This window comes from Bactrocera oleae, chromosome X (assembly GCF_042242935.1).
Source record: "Bactrocera oleae isolate idBacOlea1 chromosome X, idBacOlea1, whole genome shotgun sequence".
NCBI lineage: Eukaryota > Metazoa > Arthropoda > Insecta > Diptera > Tephritidae > Bactrocera > Bactrocera oleae.
In genome coordinates this window covers 23,608,570-23,636,269 of record NC_091541.1, presented here as the reverse complement: position 1 = coordinate 23,636,269, position 27,700 = coordinate 23,608,570, and the positions used below count along the sequence as shown (strand labels likewise).

Genomic DNA, 27,700 nt, shown 5'->3' with positions numbered 1-27,700 from the left:
ACACCGACCACACCAATTTAATGATGACAGGAGGGAAACGTACTCCGAGGCCTGCCATGGTTTTACGGGATGGAGGCGACCTTGGCATTAGCCCATCAGCCATTTCTGCAGGTAATCACCCCTGCATACTCAGGTGACAGAATACCACGACTACCAGCCCAGGTTCAACCGAATCCATCTAATAGTCCAGTCTATGTCCATGTCGAGCAAAGGTCAGATCAGGAGTTCAAAAAAAGGCCGTAAAGGCCGTAGGTCATTTGGCGTTACCCAGGATGCACCGCGCGGAGGCGAATCTGCTCTACATCCCGAACCATCTGGAAGAGTCGCCGCAATTCCAGATGATGCTAATGTCACATCTTGATCGAATAGTGGCCAAAATCAATGAAATGACAAATGTTTTCCCTGTTCCTCCAGGTGCGTCCAGGAAGAATAGACCACAAGTATTATTGTCCACCGCTTGCATTAATGTTTCGTATACTTGTTTTTGCTGTTCATTCAACAACGGCACATTATTTCGAACGAATTCCTGCAATGTATCAACATTGTATTGCAGCTCTCGATTTAATTCTTGGTTGAATGCATCGTGCATCGATCGATTTGGCGAAATCATTCCTACTTCAATCAGTAGCTTGTTTGCAATAGTCAAGCATTAATTCAATCAGATTCAATCCTTCATTGTAGATTTCATCGGTTATTTGGATGTCAGGATTATTCATTTGAATGCGCAAGCGATGCAAGATATCTTCACATATGTCGTCTTCGTATTTGTTCCATAACTGAATTGGTTGTGAAGGAAAACATATGGTGATGATAATTGCGAACATCGTTCGTATTTGGTACGCATTTGATGAAACAACTGAATCCCCAAGTGTTAAATCCCAATGAGAATCGTTCTCCAGCAAACCCAATAGTTGACATGCTTCTCGATATGTTTGGCATTGGTGGCCATTCCCAGTTTTCAAATGCGCCAATGATTTTGGTCCACGTACATTTACCAACAGCAGTCGCAAATAAAAAAATTCATCATTTCTAGGGTGAACAGTATACATGCGACCTAGTGCATCAGTGGAAAACACCTGTGGCCAATCTGGAACTGGGGTTCCTTGTTTGCGACGTTGGAATTTCTTTGTTGATTGATTCCAAGTGTAATACTTGGGTATTTCAACGTACATCAGCGTAGCTGCGAATGGATCTGCTTCACACATTGCAAAGAAGCTAGTTAATGTTGTCGATGGTGGTCTGTCAGCTCGTTGTGCCGCATTAGCCTCAGTGAAGTAAACTCTTTGGACATTTTCCAAATGCACTGCTAAATGTACAACTGTGGGATATCTTTCATGAATCTGAAATGACAATAATCGCTACAGTGCTTCATTGGTACTGACGTATCTGCCCATTTGGAAGTTGCCGATTTCGTCATTCGCATTTTCCGACGCAATACCAAACACAGCCATGTCGATGGCTTTTGTGACGTACTTGCACAAATATTTGATTGATTTGGCCGAATGACAACGTTTGCATGTGTTTCGAAAATTCGTGATAGCAGCGGGCAATATGGTGCAATGAATTTATTTCCGATCTCAATCTCTTGATTTTGAACTTTAACTTTGATAGTTCGACGATTATCTTCTTTTGAACGCCGGCGATAAACTGTATATCCATCGTTCCCTGTGACTGTTTCAGCAACTAACGGTCGCGGATATCGTTTTGTGCACTTTCCATCAGCCATGCAAGGTGATAATGGATTTAATGCACCGCACGGTTCATGCACCATCTGTGTCGTCACAATGTCGTGTAGATGGGGATCAGTGACTGGATCAGGAATTTCAGCTGATATGATGTCATCCACTTCATTTGAATGTAATTTGTTCAGCAACCAAATAAGGATATAAGCATGCGGTAGTTCACGCTTATGCCATTCCACCGAGTACATCTAACAACGTGTGTCACCAAAAACTCGATACTTAGTAAACTCATCCATCATAACCTTGAGTTTTTGCTGAAACACTCTGGTGATTATGTGATGGCGATCTTGCTGTTTTTGGCTCGGTTCCAACTCACGTTCAATTTCCATCCACCTCGGATTGCATGTGAACGTAATAAATAATTCCGGAGTTCCATAATTTCGCACGTACGTTATAGCGTCTTGAGCGTATTCGTGCATGTGTCGTGGGCTTCTGATATAAAATGATGGGAGAATCGTCAGACGCCCAATATTCTGAACATCACCATCTGAATGAATAGCATCACGCAAGTGTATATAGACCTCAGATCGTAGCTTTGCCTGATTGAATCGGATGAACGCTAAACGTTCGGTTGCTTGCAACTGTTCAATAATTCGTCTCTTTAACTGTTGTGTCCCCTGTATATTGCACCGCTCATTTAGATGATCCACCATCGACGCAATGAAATATATTTGCAGAAATTGATGCGGTTCATCTAGTGTTGGCACCATTGAACCATGCAAATGATATATTTGTCCTTGTATCTGTAATTGCAAACAATCATTTGTTAAAGAATACGGTGTAACTTCTGATCGTGTGATGGTGTAGTGTGTGGTGTATATGTATTTGTTATGTGTTGCAATTCATTGTATTGGTGTGAGTGATTGGTTATGTGTGTTGTATCTTTTACCTTGCAAGTCGGCATGAAGCCGCCTTCTCGAATGATATTAGCTCCAAAGGAAGTCATGCGAAGGCAGTTATTGTGTTCAAGGATGTGTTGAAGAAAATGGCTGGAATCGGGATCACTTCCATCGAACAATGGTTTCAGTGGCTGTGGTGGTGTAAGTAATGAATCCAGTTTGACTTTTCCACTTGCGCAGCATAATCCAGCCGTTTCTCTTTTGAACTTTAACGCATTGCAATATCGGAATATAATCGCCATTGGTCCAATATCTGAATTTTCATCATCACTGTAGTTCGCAGTGGGATCATATTGGAATGCCAAGTGATTGTATGATGCCAATGATCTTCGTGTGCTCACGCGAATTATATATTATATTAGTGTATAGCAACTGTGGATTTTCAATAATAAGCAAAGAACTTAGACACAACTTGTTTCTTCTCTGTAGCAAATCAGACTGGCTCACCCCAGATCGGCAACTCGAGCTTGCTGCTATGTCCGGCTGTACCGCACATTCCAGCAAAGCTCAAAATATGCCGAGTCTGCTGTTTGAGTCACGTATTGGCGGATCATGCGATGTGATGCTGTGCATGCCGTCGTTATACCTCAGAGCCACTCTGAGAAGTCTCCTGACTTCTTTTATTTATAATTTTAAAATTTACATTATTATTTTTTTTTCTTAAAATGAAAATGACAATAGTAAGACTTATTAATGTAATTATAATTACGTTGGCCTAATGCCATAAGTTATATTCTTATGATATTTTAACTCTTCTATTTCTCTGATGTTTTTAAAATTATTTAGTACTATATTATCAAAGCTTATTTTTGTTTCATAAGTTTGATTCAACATCCTCACAGGATGTACAAGTTTCTCAATAAATTTGGTTTTGTTGTTATTGAAACTTTTTTGATTAATCTTTATTTTACAATTTGCGTAATTTTTAATATAATTATTTTGCAATATGAAGTTTCTTTCATCACAAGTCTGAATGAGACTTTCATTATGTGCTAATTTCAATTTATAAAAATCAATATCGAACCCATCTATTTCTTCTTTTGTTAACATTCCGGGATGTATCAAATTGTTTTTAGCCGCAGCTATATTATCCCGAATTTCGTGAATTTTCCATTCAATATACCTTAGTTTGCTCATTTGATCATTGTACCGCACCAATTTCGCTAGTTCTCTATTTTCCTTTTGTATCTGATTTAATTCTTTTAAGATTTAAACCCTGTCTTTTTCTATTATTGTTTTCATTAGATTAATTGAGTCATTAAAATGCTCATTTATGAAGATATGTTTATTTTTATTTCCTATTGCGTTGTGAGTATTCCCCTCTATTATTTCTAAATGCCTAATTATGTCCTGTTTGGTTCTTCTTAATTAAACCCCTCTTCTTTCTTTCCTGCTTCTTGGGTGTAATGGAACTAATTTTTGCTTTTACTATTTGAATTTCATTGAAAAGAAGTTCCTCGTTACTTATGTCGACCTGTCTTACATTTTTCTCTATTTCTTCTACTAACATTGTTAGTTATTTTGGGTGTATAATATGAAGTATTGTACATACATCATTAACTATTTCTACATCGCCGAGTTGGATCATGGTATATCCTGCATCTTCAATTATCGGTGCAACTTGCAGGAACGCTGTCACCAATTTTATGGTGGTCACCAGAAAAGCTATTATCCACATGGTCTGAAAATACATTTGCCCGTGAATTAGCCTTTTTTTTGTTTTTTGCTTTTTATATATATAATTTTTCATTATATATAATATATATATCGTTTTAGATATATACAATTCAATAAATCGTAAATTTCGTAGAATTTTTAAATTTGGTGAGAAGGATTGGCATCGTCGTGGACGTGGAATTCTCGAATTCAAAGATCCTAATAACGTAGAGAAAGCTTCAGAAAAGATAAACCGCTATGAAATAAATGGCGCGAATTAGTTGTTTAAGAAGATCATGAGATAAAGGATTTTCCCGAAGAGATGATGACAGATCTGGGCGTAATAATTTTAACATGATGTCTAAGGATTATAATAATTTATCGAATTAAAATTTGTATGGGCTTTCTGTCAGGGCATAAGTGGGACTTTGCATTATAAGGTTTTTTGTTTTTTTTTGGGGCTTTGCATTATAAGGTTTTTTTTTTTTTTATCTCACCATTATTTACTATTATGCCCAACCTCTCATCCTCTTCTTCGGTGCCTAACTTCTCTGCTTTAGCTAATTTAAGTGGCCTCTTTATGTTTGCTACATGAATGTTTTGCAGGGGGGTAATTCGAAAATACGGTTCGTTCTTGTGTCGTACTCTTTTGTAGTTTTTTATTGGCTCTGACGATCTCAGTTCTTCGTAGTCTTCTCTGTATCTATTTCTTTCTTGTATTATGTTTTGCTTCACCTGGTCTATTGTTTTTTTTAAATAGTTGGATCTATACTATTTTTTGCGTTATTGGGTGTACATTTGGTTACTGGTTGAGTGATATCGGTCATTATAGTTACCTATAACGATCTGTATCCTCATTTCTGTTGACAGACTTGGATCATCAATTCCTGTTAGTTTTTCTAACAGGGTTGAGTGCAGCCTCTCAATGTCTGCATCTGCATTACATGTGTGGGAATTTACCTTATTTGGTTTGGTTGGCCCTGAATTCATTGTCCATTATGATTTGTTTTGGTTTTCCAAATTTCGCGAAATGTTCAATTATAATAGCCTTCTTTGCCCTCCAATTTTTTTTTAAACGACTGCTTTTTGAAATGAAAAATGTCTACATGTATTATTTCGTTTTTATCTGTCGGTTTTTCTGTGAGTTTAAACTTTGGTCTCATCGGTTTCCTATCATACTTAACTCTTTGGCACTTTTCACAGTTATTTATTATTAACTGTATGTGCTCTTTAAATTTGGGATAGTATATTTTGCCTTTAAGTGTATTGTAAGTTTCGTTTATTCCGCTATGCATTGACTCATTACTATGGTAAAGTGCGATTTCCTTATGTAAATCTTCTTCTTTTTCTATTTCTGTTGCTCTTTTTGTACATTTGACAAATTTAAAATTATTATCATGTGAAAACATCGAAATCATTAATATCTGAATTTTATGATAATCAGATTCAGTGACTTCTGAGAATATGCCGACACATCCTTTTCCTTTAATATGCCGACTAAACACCTCTTTTATTATGTACTCTTCCTCCATTGGGTTGATCTCTATCATCTTTCTCCCATGGAGTCTCTGCATTTCAAATTTTGGGCTGTACGTTAATATGATTTGAATTTTATGTTTATTCACTATTTCTTCCTTGATTACAAAGCCAAAAAATTCTTTTCCTTTATACTTGTTATTTAGATACTTAATCGGGCAGTGATTAGTTACCATCTTAAATTTTGTTCCGTATATGTATGGTCTAAAATAAGTCACTGCATACATGATTGCAAGGAATTTTTTGTCTGTCGTCGCACATTTCTGCTCATGATTGTTTAGTGTTCTTGAGATGAAGCATATTGGTTGGTCTTGCTGTGAAAGAACAGCTCCAATAGCGTAATCGCTTGCATCCGTTGTATTTGTAAATTTTCTGTCATATTCAGGAAATTTTAAAATTGGATGTGATGAGATAAGGGTTTTTAAATTTTCAAAGCTGGCTATATATTGAGGATCTCTCGGATTTATTGTGTTATCTTTCTTTAAATATTTTATCATTGGGTAAGCTATTCTAGAGTAATCTTTAATAAACTTTCTTTAATAGCCTGTGGTCCATAAAAACCCTTTTTATTGCCTTTCTGTTGTTGGAATTGGTAAATTTTGAATAGCTACAATTTTTTTCTGGGTTGGGCTTAATGCCGTCTTTTGTCAAAACGTGACCCAAAAATTCGGTTTCTCTTTTTAAAAAACTACACTTATTTGCTTGGATTTTTAGGTTATTTTCCTGAAGCTTTGAAAAAATTTTTCCTAGTGAATGTATGTGTTCTTCTAGTGACGTAGAAAATAATTATTTGTCATCTAGATAGACTACACATATTTTATTAATATGTTCCCTTAGGATGTCGTTCATTAATCTCTGAAAAGTGGCTGGAGCATTTTTAAGACCGACCGGCATCCTGACGTATTCATACAGGCCTGCTGGAGTCACAAAAGTTGTTTTCTCTATATCCTTCTCTGCCATTAGGATCTGATGATAACCTTTAGCTAGATCTATGGTACTGAAGTACTGTGCTTTGCCCAATTTATCTAAAATTCCATCAATATTTGGCAGGGGATATTTATCGTCAACAGTAATTTGGTTTAACCTCCTATAATCAACCACTAATCGAAATTGGTTTATAACGGAACTATCTGATTTCTTTGGCACAATTATTATTGGTAAGCTGTATTTGCTGCGACTTTTTCTTATTATTCAACAACGGTATTCGTGTTTGTCAGCTCATCTCCTTCTTTATAAATTAGTTTTTCGTACTTTTTTAATAGTTTACTTATTTTTATCTTTTCTTCTGGGTTTAAATGGTCGAGTTGAATGTTACTAACTTCACTTTCTTCCAACGAATAAACTTGCTCCTGCATAATTTTCGTATGGAATGGAAGCTTGACATCATTTCCCAATGCCATTTCTTTGTTTTCAATGTTTATTGTTTTCACATTTTTAAACTCTCGCAACCTGTTGCTACAGAGTATAATAGTTTTGTTCACCTAACGGTTGTTTGTATCACCTAAAACTTATCGAGTTAGATAAAGGGTTATGTATATATGTATAAATGGTCAGGATAAAGAGATGAGTTGAGATCCGGGTGACTTTCTGTTCGCCCGTCCGTCCGTCTGTGCAAGCTGTAACTTAAGTAAAAATTTAGATATCTTTATGAAACTTGCTACACATGTTTCTCGGTACCGTAAGACGGTTGGTATTGCAGATGGGCGTAATCGGACCACTGCCACGCCCACAAACCGCCGTTATTCAAAAACAAATAAATTGCCATAACTAAGGTCCACAACAAGATATAAGACTCTTATTTGGTATACAGGATCACAATAGGGAGGGGCATCTGCAGTTAAATTTTTTTTTTGAAGTGGGCGTGGTCCCGCCCCTAATAGGTTTAATGTGCATATCTCCTAAACCGCTAATGCTATAACAACAGCAGCAAATTTAGAACCTCTACCTACAGTGTGAAAATGGGTGAAATCGGGTGGCAACTCCGCCCACTCCTCATATAACGGTACTGTTAAAAACTACTAAAAGCGCGATAAATCAAGCACTAAACACGCCAGAGACATTAAATTTTATTTCTGGGATGGTATGTGATGACTATATAGGAACCGCGTTCAAAATTAGACAGTGGGCATGGCACAGCCCATTTTTATGTGAAAACCCATAGCTTGAGATCCGCTTAACCGATTTCAACCAAATTCGGTGCATAACGTTCTTTTCATATTTCTATGTCATAGTGCGAAAATGGGCGAAATCGGACTACAACCACCCCTACTTCCCATATAATACCATTTTAAACTCCATCTGATTCTTTCACTTTCCACTATGCAAATCAGGCAGCAATGACTGTATCGGGATAAAACTTTGCGTGAATAATGCAACTAAAGTATGCCACCTTGTGGCCAAAAATTGTCTAAATCGAACCGAAACTGTTCAAGCCCCTAAGTACTAAATATGTGGACCCCAGTGCCTATAGTTGACCTTCTACCGAAAATATCAGTCAATCCACAAAGAAATCTCAAACGAGTATACTATTTGACTTTACGAGAGTATTAAATGTTCGGTTACATCCGAACTTAGCACTTCCTTACTTGTCGTTTTTTACTTTTTTCACAATTTCACTGTGAACGCAATACCGGTTTGTCGCATGAAATTAACTGAGTAGAGAACAATGAGTAGCTGTCAAACAATGTATCACGCACCGGCGCCATCTACTTAATATATCGGTTTGTAGTACATGCTATGTATCAGAGATGGCGCTGTATGTGAAAAAAGATTTTCTGTTGAAATTTTTCCTGGATTTTCTTTGCTATAAACCTCGCGGAGCCCGAGACCTTTCCAACGAATACAAAACCGTGGAAATCGGTTCGTGCGTTCTGGAGTTATAGCGTCAGGAAGGAAAACCCAACTAATTTTTATATAATAGATAAAATATTAAGATGCTTTCATATTTATTTCTTTTACCCGCAAAGGAGTTAGTTCGAATATTATTTTATTTAAAATGATATCTGTAATTAATTCAAGGATTTTTTATAATAAATAGACAAAAATATGGAGTAAAGAAATTATGAATTTTTTATGTTTAAAGATTATTAAATTCCTGTTATAAATTAGGCCTTGAACATATTAGTGGCGGGTATTCTGGTGGATTAGGGAATTCCCGTCTTAAGTATTTCTTTGAAACTATTAAGCGGGTAGGTATTATGCATATTGTTCTACCATATTCATGGCAATTCATTGCAAGCAAAATGTGAGACTATCATTCCAACATACAAATGAAATATGCAACACGCTCTAAGTGTTGCGCAGCCAAACCGCACAAATATATTCGAAAATTTTGTGAAAAGGAATGACAGAAAAACTCGATTTAAGTTGCTGAACTCGTTTTGCTCATGTGAATGCACAGAGCGACACCAAAAGAGAATTAGCCGATAACGAGGGCCAAAAGAGTCCCAATGTAAAGGCACACTATTTAGTTCGCTCCGTGAAAGTTTCCACAAAACCGATTAAATAAACAAAAAGACAAACAAGTTGTACAAAAATATATAAAAACAAACAAAAACAGTAGTTAAAGAGTGAAAACCAAAACAAAACATTAATCAAATATAAATAAAAATAAACATAAACAAATAATAAGTAAACAAACAAAAACAAAAAAACCATAACTCAGCATGAGGGCTGCACAGCCTTATCAACAAGGCTGAAAGCATTCCATTAATGCTTACTTCACTTTTGTCGACCCAGCAACAACAAAAAAAAAAACGGTGACAAAAATATGTTATAGCAGCGTTCAGCAGCAGCAGCAGCACCAGTAGAAGAATCGAAGCAGATGATACTTTCAGCAGAAGCAGCAGTAAACAGCAACCGCGCAACAACAAACCTTCAGTCACCAGTGAGCATGCAGGTATCAGCAAACGCGATACCCAACAAAGTGAAGGAAAAAAGTAGCGAAGGTGAGAGTGTACCTAACAAAAAAGGAGCAGCTATCCAAATTGATATTGACCGCTTCGTGAACATCAAAAGAAAAACAAGTCCAATTAAAACAGCGGTCAATTAAAAAACGTAAATAAGGATGAAACTCTAAATGGCAACAATATTGCCTTATTGAATAACGAACCTAATGACGATGCTAAGGGTACCACCACTGTGAATATATATATTTACGAGAACGTAGCTCTAATGCTCTTTTATTGAAAATAAGTGACATTTTAGGCAATAACAATTTCCATATAGTGTTCTTGATAAAGGGTAACATTGATGAAACCAAAATACAAATATACACAGAGAAAAGTTTTATGGAAATCGTAAATTCTATCAACTTAAGAGCTCTTAGGGCCTAGTTGTAGTCATTTAAGGTATTGGGTCTTCGGTAGACTCTAATGAAATCAGGGAAGCTCTTAAAGAATGTGGTTATGAGGTTAAAGCTGTAGTAGATGTATTTAATAGAAATAAAGTGATGCAACCAATGTTCAAGATTGAATTGATGCCAAATGCTAACCAGCTAAAGAAAAATGAAACGAATCCGATTTATAATTTAAAATATCCTCCACCGTAGAATTACCATTGAAGAACCCCATTAAAAAAATGTCCTACTACAATGCACTAACTGCCAGAAGTATGGAAACACTAAATCATATTACACTCTTCGCAGTGTTTGTATAGTAGTGGTGATTTACACTCTACGACTAAATGTACGCTTAAGAAAGAGGATTTAACTAAGAAATGTAGTAATTGTGGAGGAAAGCACGCTGCTAATTATAGGTGTTGCCCTGTATATAAAGACTTGAAGTTAAAGTTGTCGCTTGGAATTCAAGCACGCCAAAACCAAATGCTGAACATTCCACGTAGCGAAATTATTGAAATAAGTGACCAGAGTTCAAAACCTTGTTATGTTAAAAATAACGTAGTCAATGGAAGTTATGCAAATGTGGTGAAAGGGAACACTTTTCAAACGCAATCGCCCCAAGAACCGAGCGGTGTTAATAAAAGTATGATTTTAAATCTAACTCAATGTATGGCACAATTTATGTACGCTGCAAACTTTTTAAAGTAAAAAATGAGCGAACTAAATATTTGTATTTCGAATGCTAACGGTGTTAACTAGCACAAACTGGAGATTATTAGATTTCTAAATGAAACAAGTGAGGATGGGCTAAGTTAGGATGTAACCGAACATTATATACTCTCGCAAAGTCAAAAGGTATACTCGTTTTAGATTTCTTTATATATTATATTTTGCTTGATTTGCATAATGAAAAGTGAAAGTATTAGATGGAATTTTAAATGGTGTTATATGAGAAAAAGGCGTAGTTGTAATTGCGATTTCCACCATTTTCGCACTATAACATAGAAATATGAAATAAATATTATAATATATACTGAGCTTGGTTGAAATCGGTTAAGTAGATCCCAAGATATGGGGTTTCGCCTAAAAGTTTACGGTGCCCATGGCGCGCTTTTAGTAGTTTTTAACAGTACCGTTATATGGGGTGCGGGCGGGGTTGTTACCCGATTTCACCCATTTTCACACTGTCGATAGAGGTTGTTCTGTGTGAATTTTGTTACTATAGCTTTAGCGGCTTAGGAAATACCAAGTTTCATCAAGATATCTTAATTTTTACTAAAATTACAGCTTTCACAGACGAAAATACAATTAACCGGAATTCATTTGCTGTGGCTATAGTATACATTAATTACTATTATAATCCACTATTCAATTATTTGCGAATAAACACGAAAACGTTATAGAAGGTATAAGGATCAGATTATACGTCTAAAAAATTGGCTATCTTACTTATTGACCGATATATGTATAAGCTATAAATTCAACCCGAAGTTTTAAATTCTTGTATAAAGTAGGGCAAGGGATATTATTGGCACGATTTTGCTCGTTTTAGGCAAAGGGGCACACTGTGATTAGAGCTACCCACTTTCTTAATTTCTTTAATTTATCTCACATAAATACAGTAGGTTTATACAGTAGAAAGTCAACCGGAAGTTCGAAAGTTTTATATTAGGTGGTATATGGGGCTAGGGAAAGTATTGAACCGATGTTATCCATCGGTTATTTTTGGCATAACGAAATATTATTTCCAGAAAAATATGGCCTCTGATTTTCATTAAGGTATCTAACAGGCAGATAAAGTCAAAAAATTTATTTAAAAGATGCAAAAAATTCACACAACCAATATTGTTTGAACTTTAATGCTTGAAATATTAATCTGGCGGTAGCGTCATCAGGATTTCCGGTAACTTTTTGAAAAACGGAAACACCACACTTTCCACCTTCAAATTCACATTAATGGCATCATAGTGATTGATCTTCCATTTCAGTCGAGGGTCGTCTCTGAAAACTCGATCGATAAGAACACTCCAGATTTTAAAGTATTCGATTCAGTAACTGCTGGTGGAAGCAGAGCAAAAGGAAGACCAAATATGGCGCCAATTATAGAAAAGAAAAGTCGACTGAGACATTCATCGAAATAGATGAGGGGCTAGATCTAAGCCCTGATCACTCCCTAATATATTTAACACTTAGTGAAACAGTAATTAAAAAATAACTATATTTGCAGTCATACAATAAAAATACGGCCTAGACTTCGTTCAGACAAATACTTCAGATTAAAATAAACGGTCCGCAAATTGCAACAATCGAACAACTATACCAAGCGGAAATTTTTGGTTGAAAGTACTCTAAGAAATAAAAATACTCCTAACTAGGAACATTACATTAACATTAGCGGTCAAGTATGTCAAAGAGTGCAGACATATTATATATAATATGTGGCAATTTACACACAGACTCTTTTGTAACCCAAACCGGTTTATTGTGGGCGTTTATTGACGACGAGGAAAGACGAAGGGGAACGAGTGGCACGTGTTCGGGTGGCACGCTTTGTGTTCTTGTTCGTAACAGCTCGCTGCTACCCTTTTCAGCATTCCTTTTCACTTTCAAATTCTTTGAATGGCTGCAAACGCGCTCGGTTTCAAATGAATCTATACCATTCGTTCAGAAATTTGAATTCTGTTATCTATTTTTTGTATGTGATACGCAAATACAAGTTTGTATGCATAGAATAATAGAAATATTATGAAAAATTGAAAATAAGGAGAAAATTAAGATACTCAAAAATATTCAATTTACCTTTTTAATTTTAGCGGTATTAACTGTAATAATGTACCCGTATACACAAAAGAATTCTAATAAAAATGGTTACTGTACTTTTTTATATTAACATAAAATATTATTGTAAGATACTTTCATATTTATTTCTTTTAACCGCAAAGGAGTTAGTTCGAATATTATTTTATTTAAAATGAAAATTGTAACTAAGTCAAGGATTTTTTATAATAAATAGACAAAAATATGGAGTAAAGAAATTATGACATTTTAATATTTAAAATTATTAAATTCCTGTTATAAATTTGGCCTTGAAAATATTAGTACGGGTATTCTGGTGGATAAGGGAATTCCCGTCTTAAGTATTTCTTTGAAACTATTAAGCGGGTAGGTCTTATGCATATTGTTCTACCATATTCATGGCAATTCGTTGCAAGCAAATTGTGAGACTATCATTCCAACATACAAATGAAATATGCAACACGCTCTAAGTGTTACGCAGCCGAACCGCACAAATTCGAAAATTTTATGAAAAGGAATGACGGAAAAACTCGATTTAAGTTGCTGGACTCTTTTTGCTCGTGTGAATGCACAGAGCGACACCAAAAGAGAGTTTGCCGATAACGAGGGTCAAAAGAGTCCCAATGTAAAAGCACACTATTTAATTCGCTCCGGGAAAGTTTCCACAAAACCGATCAAATAAACAAAAAGACAAACAAGTTGTACAAAAATATATAAAAACAAACAAAAATAGTAGTTAAAGAGTGAAAACCAAAACAAACAAGAGAAAACGTTATCTTCGGCTGCGCTGAAGCTATAATACCCTTCACAGGTGCATTTCTTTTAGTAACTACTATATGTATGACTGAAAACGTGAATTGCCAACGGTTTGCATCCAACGGAAAGCATTTTGCCAGGTTCTTTGCTTTAAACAATCTTCTATTCGAATTAAGGTTAGTTATTGAGGTAAATAGATCTTTCAGACATTTACATAAATTTTAATTTTTTAAGCTGATTGATTATTCACATTAATTAATGGAAAACAAAACAAATTATAATATTTATAGAAATTAGAAAATATATAACATATAATAATATTTATTATTCTATAATACTTTTTTATATGATCTATAAATTACAATAATTACATCTATGACTTACACTTTATATTATAATACAAACTTAAATTTAATAATATTGAATCTAACATATATCTATATAGGTATATAATATATCTATTTTCTAAAGCTTAAAAATATTCCGTCATGATCACTATATGGTGTTTCATATGTGATACATGAGGTTATTGCAGAATCCATGTTTGTCCATACCCAATCTATTGACGTTTCTTGTTTTGTTGTGGCGACCTTAGCCAATGAAGATTGAAATCCTAACTGTTGCAATCGAGCCTCCAAATCATCAGTTGCTGTTAGGCGACAAATGTTAAAGTCACCAAGGACTACTGACGGTCCATTATACTGTTCAGTTATCTGACGGATATTATTTTCCACTTGGTTTCTAAATTCCGGAAGTCTATAGCGGGGGTTCCTGTACACAAGTGATATGGAAACTGTTGAATTGTTTACGTTTAACAGTTGGTAAACGTTTGTTGAACCGGTGTCGTTTCTTGAAAATGATCCTTCTGATAGACCTGGGCACCTATCTTGCTTGTAGTATATTATAAGGCCGTTGGCAGGGCGTCGTCGGGATGATCTTGTTTCTCCATCAAGGCGTGCAGTAACACTGTAGCCTTGTCTTGGGAATTCTTCTTGAGGTAAGGCCTATGTCTTGGCAAAGCACAGAATATCAGCAGAACAAATCAGCTTGTCTGATCTAATAACTTTAATATGCTTGTTTAGGCTTCTTACATTTTGATAATAAATATCTAGGCGTTGTTCTGATTTTTCAGTCAAAAATCTGTCGCATGTCGTCAATGCTCCTTCTGTCTTCAACCTATTAAGTTGAGTTTTAATTGGATCCTGCGGTCCAAATGGGTTCGGGGGAGAAAATGTCCCGATTATATACAATCCATTGGCACTTGTGGCTCTGCTACATCCTACATATAAAGCTGATCTGCTTACTCTACCCTCTAGATGAACAGCAACTTGTGTGTATGACCTTGACTTTTATGTATCGTGATGGCTTCAGCTGGAATGACCGGAAACTGTCTGCGTTCTATGGTTATTTGCTAATTTCTCTTGTATTAGAATGATCGGACCACGCTCATGATTGGTGCCCAATCTGCATTGCGACTCTGAGGCTGCTTATAACTTGCAAAGCTTCCAACTCTTGATTCTGCGAATTTTATCCATAGTCGCACCACTGAACTTTAAGATCTATGTGATTCGGAATCAACCTGCGTTAGTTCCCCCGTAGCACCATTGACGAGACCATCACTTATGCTTATGTTGACTGTCACCATATATTTGATCGAAGTCTTGAGCTGCAATGTATAAAGCATTCCTTGTGTTTCCGATGGCTTAAAAGACTTCACAGCTTCTAAAATGTTTGCCCTGCTGCGTTATGTTAAGGAACTTGCCTTAATTGTATCCTTCGCAGTCGAAATGAACCCCTCGGTCATCGTGTTCGCCAGTTTAGTTACATTGAAATCATTTGCTCCAGAATTTGAAAAAAAAATAGATGGAGGGCTTTGTTCGGTATCTCATTAGAGGTCTTTTCCCTGCTTTTGATTAATTGGATGTCAGCATGCGTCATATTTCCCTCTGACATGTTATTTAAAGCGATGGAAAATGACTGGTCTTCACGCTGGCGCATTATTTCAGTGAGCTCAAAGTACCAAAATTGATCCCAAAGCGGAGCTGTAATGATCATTCCTATTCGGCGCAAATATCCATCGATCTCCTATTGGCGGCAGCTGCTTTAAGTCACCAAACACGATAATTAGTATACCTCCAAAGTAAACGGTGCTTCTGAAAATTTGCTTTAGCCTGCAATCTAAATATGCAAACATCTTTGCTCCAACCATTGAAATTTCGTAAATTATAATAAGCCTAATATCTATGAGATTGGCTTGAATTGTGTTTAATGTATCACTATTTAGTGGCCGAAGATCGCCGGAAAACTGGTTGACGGGGAGTATAAAAACCGCCTCTTCCTCTGTATTGTTGTGCTCTTGAAAAACATCAATGTCTCCTGTTTGCTCTGGAACGGCTAGAGCTCTAAATTCGGGATCTAAAAGTTGTGAGGCAGCTCGATCATCAGCTGTTTCTTCCGCTGTGACATGAAGGTTATCCAAAACCCGTTCTAGTTCGTTCGATGAAAATTTGTCATATTTGAGCTTATTCAGCTCAATTTGCTCCTTGTGTGAATTGCAAATACTCTCGACATCATTATTTAATAATTCCTCATTTCTCCATGGGTGAAACATCATGCCGGTTTCTCTGAAGAAAGCATTCAATTCAAGTCGGGGCTTTATCATCCTTACTCGGTTGTTTGGATGTGATGTATTTATAAATATTTCCCCATTAATGGCTTCTGATAGATGCAGTCCCAAAATATTATAAGCTGCTTCTTGAGCCGATATTTCCGATCCATTTACAAATTTGTTTCCGATGTGCTGCAGTTTTCTTTTAATGGAGAAATTCCCTGCATTTATTTCCTCCATGGCTTGTCTCAATAATGTTGATACTCTCTATTGGATTTATTTATATAATTAATGATATAGCTGCAGCAAGCGTATGCGTCCAGAATGAATTGAATATCCATATTTGCTCTATGCAATTTAAGGATATTTTTATTATAGGCATCTAGAAGCCTGTCTGAAAATTTTCTCTTTAGGAAAATGTGTGGCTTTTTTACAGATGAGCGAAGAGCAAGCTTGTATCCTTCATAGTCAGTGTTGATTCGCTCATCCGCCAAAAAATTTTCGAAGCAGTTCAACCGTGTCTTCCTTTCTTCCTCTGGGAGATCCGTTAGAGTTAATAGTTCCTGTATTTTTTGGAATTGAGCTTTGTGTTGCTCAATACCTTCCTCATTCTCCAAAGGGTAAAGTATTTCTGTCCGTGGCATCGGCGGATATGGCATGTTGAATCGGCACACTTGTGTTCCATGTAGGTCTCTTAGGCAAGCTCGACCATGTCTGTGTTTTTGATACTGAATGAATTCCAGTAAGTCCAAATCATCCCCATCGGTTGTGATGTGTCGATCGATGAATGTTTCAACATCATTTGTGTTGGTGATTCCAACGTTGTGGTGCGTTACTTAGCCAGTACATGCCATGACAATGTGGTGATCCCCTATGCTGGAATTCAATTCTGTAGCAGTAACGGACTACTAAATTCTCTCCAAATAGTCCGTTTTGTAATAATTTTAGCATTTGGCGGAATCGATTGTCGAAATACATGTAACTGGATCTATCCTTATCAGTCTCGCCTTTTCAGAGCTTGATAGAGCAGTAGCTTCCTCTTCCGAAATGTCTACTTTATCCACCAGTTTCCTCAATATGACTAACAACTGAGGCCATTTTGTTTCTGCAGCAGACATTGTGATAAAAAATGTTGGCGGATCATGGCTAAAACTTTCTTCTTTTCAGCCTCCCAATGTGCAGGTGAGGATCGAAGTCCTTTGAGTACATGATAGCCTTCATCATGCTGACAAAATTTTCATCCCTCACATTTGCAGCAGTTATATTCCTCGATCCAGACTTTTTACGCAGGCAAATGGAAATTGCATTTTTAATGCGCTCCAACTCGTAGAACTTATAAATATACAGGAGCACGTCTACGCGCACACAACGATCATAGCGTCGAATTTCAGGACGTGCAATTTTACTATAAGTTGTTGTAGATGTCCTATTTTTTCCGCAGTAAATCGTTGGATACGACAATTCCTGAGCATCGTCGTCGGTTGTAACGTCCCTTGGGCATCTACCTTGTCCTGGTGCCATTGCAACCCGTTCAATGGATCGATTCATTGGGTTCATTGTCCATTAAAGTCTGCTGACCACCTGGGTTTAAATCCTCTTCCATTTCAAGCGGTACATTTTCCTGACGGGCATTAAGAATGTCTCTTACTTCTGCCTCATCTGCACAATCCGCAATAAATGGCACAGTTTCTTCGTTTCCAGCATTTGCCAGCCAATCACTTGACATTTGGATATTATGCTTGACGTAGAGCTCTGTACCCAGCAGATAGTTTAGTGCCTCCAATATTTTTGCTGATCGCACTGTCTCCGCCATAAAATTTTGTTCATATTCCAATCGACGTTTCAAGTGCACTTGAATAATATGGCTGTTTTCAAATCTTCGTGGATGCATGGTGACTGTATCTAGAACTGAAATGGGGATATTCACCCCTGCTCCACGAATAGCATATTGTCGTTCATATCCTAAGGTGATGATGCGCATAAATGGGATCCTCGGTGATATCAGTCTTTCTTCCAGACACGTTAAATCCTGAAGGCATTCACATTGCGTACATATCAAAGATATTGGCAGCTCGACGTTGACGTTGACGTTCTTGTTCTTCTAGCTGTGCATCAGGAGAAAGGTCACGACGTCTTCTTATATTCCTTCTGGTTTGCCTCTCGCTTTCTAACTGACGATTTGCGGGATCCGATCTATGCAATTGTACTCTTTCCAACGTTCATTCCTGCTCGTTTGCTAGTTGTTGTCTGGTTTGCTGGCGGGTCACTCTTCTTTGAGAAGATTTTAAAATTTGCTCACGACGTCTTCTTATTGGATCTTCTCGACGACTTCTTCTCAATGCTGCATCTCGTTGCCTCTATTCTTCCCTTATTATTGCATTCTGACGCCGTACAGAACGTTCCATTGTGTTGCGCTCCTGCTCCGCTGCTTTATATTCCGGATTGGTTCTCCTATTTAAATGTTCCGCGGTGTTGCGTTCCTGCTCTTCAGTTCTATATTCCGGATCCAAGCGCCTGTTCCAATGTCCTATTGTGTTGCGCTCCTGCTCCGCTGCTCTATAATCCGGAATGGTTCTCCTATTTAAATGTTCCGCGGTGTTGCTTTCCTGCTCTTCAGTTCTATATTCCGGTTCTAAGCGCCTGTTCGAACGACCTATTTTGTTGCGCTCCTGTTCCGCTGCTCTATATTCCGGATTGGTTCTCCTATTTAAATGTTCCGCGGTGTTGCGTTCCTGCTCTTCAGTTCTATATTCCGGATCCAAGCGCCTGTCTGAATGTCCTATTGTGTTGGGCTCCTGCTCCGCTGCTCTATATCCCGGATCCAAGCGCCTGTTCGAATGTCCTATTGTGTTGCGCTCCTGCTCCGCTGCTTTATATTTCGGATTGGTTCTCCTATTTAAATGTTCCGAGGTGTTGCGTTCCTGTTTTTCATTCCTATATTCCGGATCCAAGCGCCTGTTCGAATGTCCTATTGTGTTGCACTCCTGCTCCGCTGCTCTATATTCTGGATTCAAACGTCTGTTTGAATGACCTACTGTATTACGCTGCTGCTCTGTGAAGTAGGTTCTGTCGTCTAGTGGAACGTGCAGAACTGTCACGAGTTCTCTCCTCATTGCGGTACTCCAAATTTGAGCTGCGTAATTCGGCAATATAGTCGGCGTTCCTCTGTCTATTATTTTCCAAATTTTGACTGCGATTGTCTAGATACTCTTGGCATTTTTATAAATTAATAAGATATTTATGCAAATAAAAAATATACTAAAAATAAACAGTGAAAAAATTATAATAGAATTAAAATAATGCTTATTCTTAAAAAATAATAATATTTTTAAAATAATGCTTATTATTTGAAAAGGATTTTTTTCGTTGTTTTGAAAGTGTGCCTTGTTGAAAGTTTCAGCTGCTCGCGTAAACTGAAGTGATCCGATGTGTTGGGCCCTATTTATTGAATGCTTTAGAGCCCGACTTCACATCTGCAAACTCTTTTGCCTTTCTTGGTATCATCAAGGAATTTTCGAAGAAATCTTAAGGCGTTAATTACAAAAGTTGCATTGCAGAGGTTCTTTTTTACCTAGGTTATATTTTCTACCTCCCCTTGTGTTTAATTTCTACCTAGGTTTTGTTTTGTACCTACCCATCAGTTAATTAGGGTTTTAAAATTATTATTAATAAATATAATATATCTTGAATTATTAGGGATTTATTTATTTTATGGGTATTAAAAATATTATTTTGCTTTTCTCTTATGTATATATTCTTAACATAATTGTCTACTTACCTCCATACCAAAATTTATTTAGATCGATCAGTTTGTATGGCAACTATATGATACAGTAATCATATGTATCCATTCTTAACACAATTTTCAACTTATTACCCCAATTAGCTACAAGTCATACCTTACTTTTGGCACAAGCAAAACAGTTTTTGGCAGATATAAGAAAAATTTTATTGAAAGCTCAAATTGGACAGTATAAATTATTAATTAATCAGATTTGATTGATTCCGATCGTTCAGTTTGTCTGGCAGATATATGCTTTAGTGATCCGATCTGTACAATTTTTTCAGATATTACAATACTTCTAGCAATAACCTATGCCAAATTTCGTGAAGATATCTCGTCAAATGAAAAAGTTTTCCATGCAAGTATTTAATTCCGATCGTTCAGTATATGGCAGCTATATGCTATAGTCATCCGATCTATACAATTTATTTGGAGATTGCATAGCTTTATTTAACAAAAACCAATACCGAATTTCGTGAAGATATCTCGTTTTCCATACAAGCACTTGATTCCGATGGTTCAGGTTATATGGCAGCTATATGCTATGGTCATCCGATCTATACAATTTCTTCGGCGAATAGATTATTGCCTTTAATAATAATCCATGCTAAATTTCGTGAAGATACCGCGTCAAATGAAAGAGTTTTCCATACAAGCACTTCATTCCGATTGTTCAGTTTGTATGGCAGCTATATGCTATAGTCATCTGATCTGAATAATTTCTTCGGAGATTACATTGTTGCTTTAAATAATAATCTGTGCCAAATTACGTGAAGATACCTCGTCAAATTAAAGAGTTTTCCATACAAGCACTTCATTCCGATTGTTCAGTTTGTATGGCAGCTATTTGCTATAGTCATCCGATCTGAATAATTTCTTCGGATATTACATTGTTGCCTTAAATAATAATCCGTGCCAAATTTCGTGAAGATTCCTTGTCAAATACAAGAGTTTTCCATACAAACACTTGATTCCGATTGTTCAGTTTGCATGGCAGCTATATGCTATAGTGGTCCGACATCGGCCGTTCCGACAAATGAGCAGCTTCTTGGTAAGAAAAAGACTTCAGATCGATATCTCAAAAACTGAGGGACTAGTTCGCGTATATACAGACGGACGGACAGACGGACATGGCTAAATCAACTCAGCTCGTCACGGTGATCATTTATATATATACCTTATATGGTCTCCGCCGTTTACTTTTGGATGTTACAAACTTCGTGGCAAAATTAATATACCCTGTTCAGGGTATAAACATTATTCAAATAATAATAAAAATAAACATAAACAAATAATAAGTAAACAAACAAAAACAAAACAAACCATAACTCAGCATGAAGGCTGCGCAGCCTTATCAACAAGGCTGAAAGCATTCCATTAATGCCTACTTCACTTTTGTCGACCCAGCAACAACAAAAAAACGGTGACAAAAATATGTTTTCGCAGCGTTCAGCACCAGCACCAGGAGAAGAATCGAAGCAGATGATACTTTCAGCAGAAGCAGCAGTAAACAGCAACCGCGCAACCAGTGAGCATGCAGGTATCAGCAAACGCGATACCCAAAAAAGTGAAGGAAAAAAGTAGCGAAGGTGAGAGTGTACCTAACAAAAAAGGAGCAGCTATCCAAATTGATATTGACCGCCACTTTGAATATATATATTTACGCGAACGTAGCTCTAATGCTCTTTTATTGAAATTAAGTGACATCTTAGGCAAATTTTCCATATAGTGCTCTTGATAAAGGGTAACATTGATGAAACCAAAATACAAATATACACAGAGAAAAGTTTTATGGAAATCGTAAATTCTATCAACTTAAGAGCTCTTAGGGCCTAGTTGTAGTCATTTAAGGTATTGGGTCTTCGGTAGACTCTAATGAAATCAGGGAAGCTCTTAAAGAATGTGGTTATGAGGTTAAAGCTGTAGTAAATATATTTAATAGAAATAAAGTGACACAAACACTGTTCAAGATTGAATTGATGCCAAATGCTAACCAGCTAAAGAAAAATGAAACGAATCCGATTTATAATTTAAAATATCCTCCACCGTAGAATTACCATTGAAGAACCCCATTAAAAAAATGTCCTACTACAATGCACTAACTGCCAGAAGTATGGAAACACTAAATCATATTACACTCTTCGCAGTGTTTGTGTAGTAGTGGTGATTTACACTCTACGACTAAATGTACGCTTAAGAAAGAGGATTTAACTAAGAAATGTAGTAATTGTGGAGGAAAGCACGCTGCTAATTATAGGTGTTGCCCTGTATATAAAGACTTGAAGTCAAAGTTGTCGCTCGGAGTTCAAGCACGTCGAAAGCAAATGATGAACATTCCACGTAGCGAAATTATTGAAATCACTGACCAGAGTTCAAAACCTGGCTATGTTAAGAATAACGTAGTCCATGGAAGTTATGCAAATGTGGTAAAAGGGAACACTTTTCAAACGCAATCTCCCCAAAAAGAACCGAGCGGTGGTAATAAAAGTATGATTTTAAATCTAACTCAATGTATGACACAATTATGTATGCTGCAAATTAGCGAACTAAATATTTGTCTTTCGAATGCGAACGGTGTTAACTAGCACAAACTGGAGATTATTAGATTTCTAATTGAAACAAGTGAGGAAGAGCTAAGTTGGGATGTAACCGAACATTTTATACTCTCGCAAAGTCAAAAGGTATACTCGTTTTAGATTTCTTTATATATTTTGCTTGATTTGCATAATGGAAAGTGAAAGAATTAGATGGAATTTTAAATGGTGTCATATGAGAAATAGGCGTGGTTGTAATCCGATTTCCACCATTTTCGCACTATAACATAGAAATACGAAATAAATATTAGAATATATACTGAGCTTGGTTGAAATCGGTTAAGCACATCCCAAGATATGGGTTTTCGCCTAAAAGTTTACTATGCCCACTGTATAATTTTGAACGCGATTTTATACCATCGCAGAGATAAAATTTAATGTCTCTGGCGTATTTAGTGCTTGATTTATTGCGCTTTTAGTAGTTTTTAACAGTACCGTTATATGGGGACCCCGCCCGCTAACCGGTCACCCGATTTCACCCATTTTCACACTTTCGATAGAGGTTGTTCTGTGTGAATTTTGTTACTATAGCCTTAGCGGCTTAGGAGATATGCACATGAAACCTATTAAGGGACGGAACGCGTCCACATTTAAAAAAAAATTTAAACTGCAAATGCCCTTCCCTAATATGATCCTATATACCAAATAACAGTCTTGTGTCTTATTGTGTAGCTTAGTTATAGCAATTTATTTGGTTTTGATTAATGGCGTTTTGTTTGCGTGGTAGTGGTCCGATTGGGCGTAATCGCAATATCAACCGTCTAACGGTACCAAGAAACATGTGTACCAAGTTTCATATCGATATCTCAATTTTGACTCAAGTTACAGCTTGACCAGACGGACGTACAGACAGTCACCCGGATTTCAACTCGTATCTCCATTCAGATCATTTATTAATATATAAACCTTTATCTAACTCGATTGGTTTTAGGTGATACAAACAACCGTTAGGTGAACAAAACTGAAGCAACATGTTACGAGAGTATAAAAACTATAATTGAAATGTTATTATCTACAACACATCTAACAAATAAGAACAATTTTCTTATACCCGGATTTTGACTCTATGCTAGAAATCACCCTGATGGAGTGGCGCATGGTGGAACAGTAGTGTTGGTTAGAAATCGATTAAACAAACATGCTTTAGAATCTCACGCTGCAGCCCAGTTACAAGCTACAACAATACGTTTAAAAAATCGCAGTAGTAACTTAAACCTGACGGCTATATACTGCCCACCCCGTTTTAAAATTACAGATTGCCAATTTAAAGACTTTTTTGGCTCACTAGGAAATATATTTCTAGCAGGTGGTGATTACAAAGCTAAGCATATGTATTGGCGCTCACGTCTAATGAATCCGAAAGGTAGACAGCTGTATTACACTATTATGAATAATAATCTTGACATAATATCTCCTGGTAAGCCGACATACTGGCCCAGTGATCGAAACAAACAACCAGATTTAATTGATTTTGCTGTAACTGATAATATAGATAGATCGCTTATAACTGTTGATAAATGTACTTAGCTATCGTCTAATCATTCTCTTGTGCTAATAAAACTACGCGAACAACCCTTGGTTGTATCCCCCCAAGGGGTTTTAACATTCCATAGAACGAACTGTTTAAAATATAAAATATATATACAGAATAAACTCAGAAAGAGATATTGACAAAAGCATAAGCGAATTTTATGAGATAATAACTAAAGCAGCTGTCTTAGCAACACCAAACCAAACTAACAAGCCGCCTGGTACCTCCAAGTTTCCTCTGAAAACGCAGTAGCGTACTTTATTTAATATACAGTAGTTTCTGAAATATTAAATAAATAAACTCATAAAATCGGAAAAACATTGAAATATTTAATTTTGCATAGTTTTTAAATGAGCTTAGCCTCAGTCAATAACTACACCACTCTACTCGGTAAAAACTGGCGCACCCTAATAATGCCCACCACAAACTCACCAATACATCACACTAGATGACACCACACAGGACAATACAACACACAACAACACCGCGCGTGTACATCACCAGCTAACAAAAGGGATGGTCCGCGCAGCTTTTTCACCTCATTCGACTAGGTAGTGATCCTCCTTAATTTGTATACATTTTATTGTTGATATTTTACATAAAGTTGTGGTTAAGTTAAACGGATACCTTTATTGCAAAGTTTGAACCAAATATAAATCCCGGTAAATTTGGTAATCTTAGGAACATTTTTTTTAATTTTTTCCTTTGGCAGAACTTTGTTTTATGATAAGACATGAAAATTCATTCGAATTGGTGGGGGTCGCGTCCAACTATTTGTCGACTTGACATTAATTGACCAAACCGGGAAAGGATTCTCATTTAGTCTCGCCAATTTCACTACTTTTACAAATTTCGATTAATTCTCCAAAGATTGAAATCTATCATCGATGATAAGCAGTTAAGCCCATCCTGTCCCATTTATCCTCTGCGAATTTGGTCAATATTGATTCAGTGATTTGTAAGATATGTAATACGTGTACCAAGTTTCATCAAGATATCTTAGTTTTTACTCAAATTACAGCTTTCACGGACGAAAAGACAATTAACCGGAATTCAATTGCTGTGACTATGGTATACATTAATTGCTATTATAATCAACTATTCAATTATTTGCGAATAAACGCGAAAACGTTATTGAAGGTATAAGGATCAGATTATACGTCTACTAACTTGGCTATCTTACTTATTGACCGATATGCCTATGTATAAGCTTTGAATTCAACCCGGAGTTTTAAATTCGTATGTGAGGTAGGGCAAGGGATATTATTGGCACGATGTTGTTCGTTTTAGGCAAAGGGGCACACTGTGATTAGAGCTGCACACTTTCTTAATTTCTTTAATTTATCTTACATAAATAAAGTAGGTTTATACAGTAGAAAGTCAACCGGAAGTTCGAAAGTTTTATATTAGGTAGTAAATGGGGCTAGGGAAAGTATTGAATCGATGTTATTTATTTTTGGCATAACGAAATATTATTTCCAGAAAAATATGGCCTCTGATTTTCATTAAGTTATCTCACAGGCAGATAAAGTCAAAAAATTTATATAAAAGATGCAAAACATTCACACAACCAATATTGTTTGAACTTTAATTGTTTGAATTGTTGATGAAATTGTGTATCTCTTCCCATTGCTGTGACTTGTACATTTACTTCTTTTTGTCATTTCGGGTTACAAATACTTTCATTGGTTAGACTGAACTCTGCTCCAGTGTCAATGATGAAATATAACTTTCTTATGTGTATGTTTATTATTATATAGGGTAATTGTCTTGTGGGTCCTAACGAAAATTTATATTTGCATTGCCAATATCCATAGGTTCTGGTTTATTGCGATTTGATATTGCGGATCGATTGTAATTTCCTGATTGTCTATAATTTCGTGTTTGATTTCCGTCTCTTTGTTGGTTAAGGTTTCTCTATGAGTTAAAATTTCTCGGTTGAATAGAATTTGTGTTTGTTGTCTGGTATGACATTCTAGTTTGGTTTGATCTGCTGCCATTGTTGTTATAGTTATTACCCACATTCGTTTGGACATAGCCGCTGTTATGCCTATTTTGTGGCGTATTATTGTTATTGTAGTTATTTTCGTTTCTCGGGACATAGCCATCATCATATCCATAGTGTAGCATATTATTGTTATATCTATTAGACTTTTTATTATAACTATATTTGGGAATATTATACATATATTGGTTGGGTCCGGAAGATGTTCTATTGTTAAATTAGTCCTACTATAGCTACATATTTGGGTTAGGATCTTTCCTTTGTTGTCCAAATGCTGTGAAGGATTGATGTCTAGCTTCTAAAACTATTTTATATGCTTTATCTAAAGTATCTGGGTTTCTTGCTTTGATCATTGTTTTTGTAGGTTCGGGAAGGTGTTCTTTAAATGTTTGTAGCGCTATCCTATTAACTTCTATAGTTGAAAATTTTAGATCATTATGTGCTAATATCCTATTGTGTAATTTATTTCTAATTTTATTTATTCTGAAATAATAATTTTCTACCGTTGAGTCTAATGATTTTCAACTCATCCATTAATCCATATAAAATGAGTTGAAAATATGATATGGTAGATGTTTCCATTTTGAGAATTTTGTTTCAATTTAAAATTAAAAATATTCCTATTTATTCGCATTTTTTTTGCATTAATGTGCGATAGTTTCCATATATTAATATAATATTTACTCTAAAAATATTATTGATACAAATATATATATTTTTTTCTTACTCTTATTTGGGGTTCTGTTGCTGTTGCTGATACTGTTGATGGTATTGTTGCTGCTGCAGCTTTTGTTGCCGGTGTACTTGTATTTATGTTAAGTTTTCGCTGTGTTTCTTTATTATTATTATTTTTTAATTCAGCTTTTAATCACTTGATTTTTGGCTGTTTTAGTTTTTTTTTTTTTGTGTGTTTTTTGTTAATTGTCTCTTTTTCGACTTTATGTTTTTTTTTCAACTTTTTGCTTCACTTTGCTGTCAATTATTTATTTGATTTTATAATATATTTATCCAATGGTAATCACGTGGTCCACATACTCTTGATAAGTAAGTTGTTGTAAGTTGTACAACCTAGTATATAGTTTTATTGCAAATTATTTAGCTATCGTATGTTTTTCATCATCGCCAGTTTTGTTATCAGTTAGGATGATACTCTTGTATCGATCCTGGATGACTGATATTAGACTAAATAAAAGAAACAAGCTTCTTTGCTCAAATCTTCATTTAGACTGCCTTTATTTTTCGTTTGGTATTTCTTATATTCTAATTTGATGTGCACGCAGGCACTTATATGTATGTTTACTTATCCCTAGGCATCCTATCAAATAACATGCATCCTAGAACTGATAAAACTGAACATGTGCACGCAGGCACTTGTACATATGTTAGTTTATCTCTAGGGATCAGATTACATGCATCTTAAAACTAATAGAACTGAACATGTGCACACAGGCACT

The 27,700-nt window shown here is 36.1% G+C and overlaps 2 protein-coding genes across 7 annotated transcripts in view; one reads left to right on the top strand and one right to left on the bottom strand.

Annotated features, from left to right (window-relative positions):
• Positions 1–27,700, top strand: part of Zyx (lipoma-preferred partner zyxin) — a 412,145-nt gene that overhangs the window by 270,919 nt on the left and 113,526 nt on the right. The gene's annotated exons all lie outside the window — the stretch shown is intronic.
• On the bottom strand, positions 299–26,361 carry LOC138858039 (uncharacterized). The gene is given in 6 exon segments (XM_070112517.1): positions 299–653; positions 655–1,318; positions 1,363–1,930; positions 1,985–2,485; positions 2,632–2,968; positions 26,264–26,361. Coding segments are annotated over 6 exon segments (2,523 nt in total).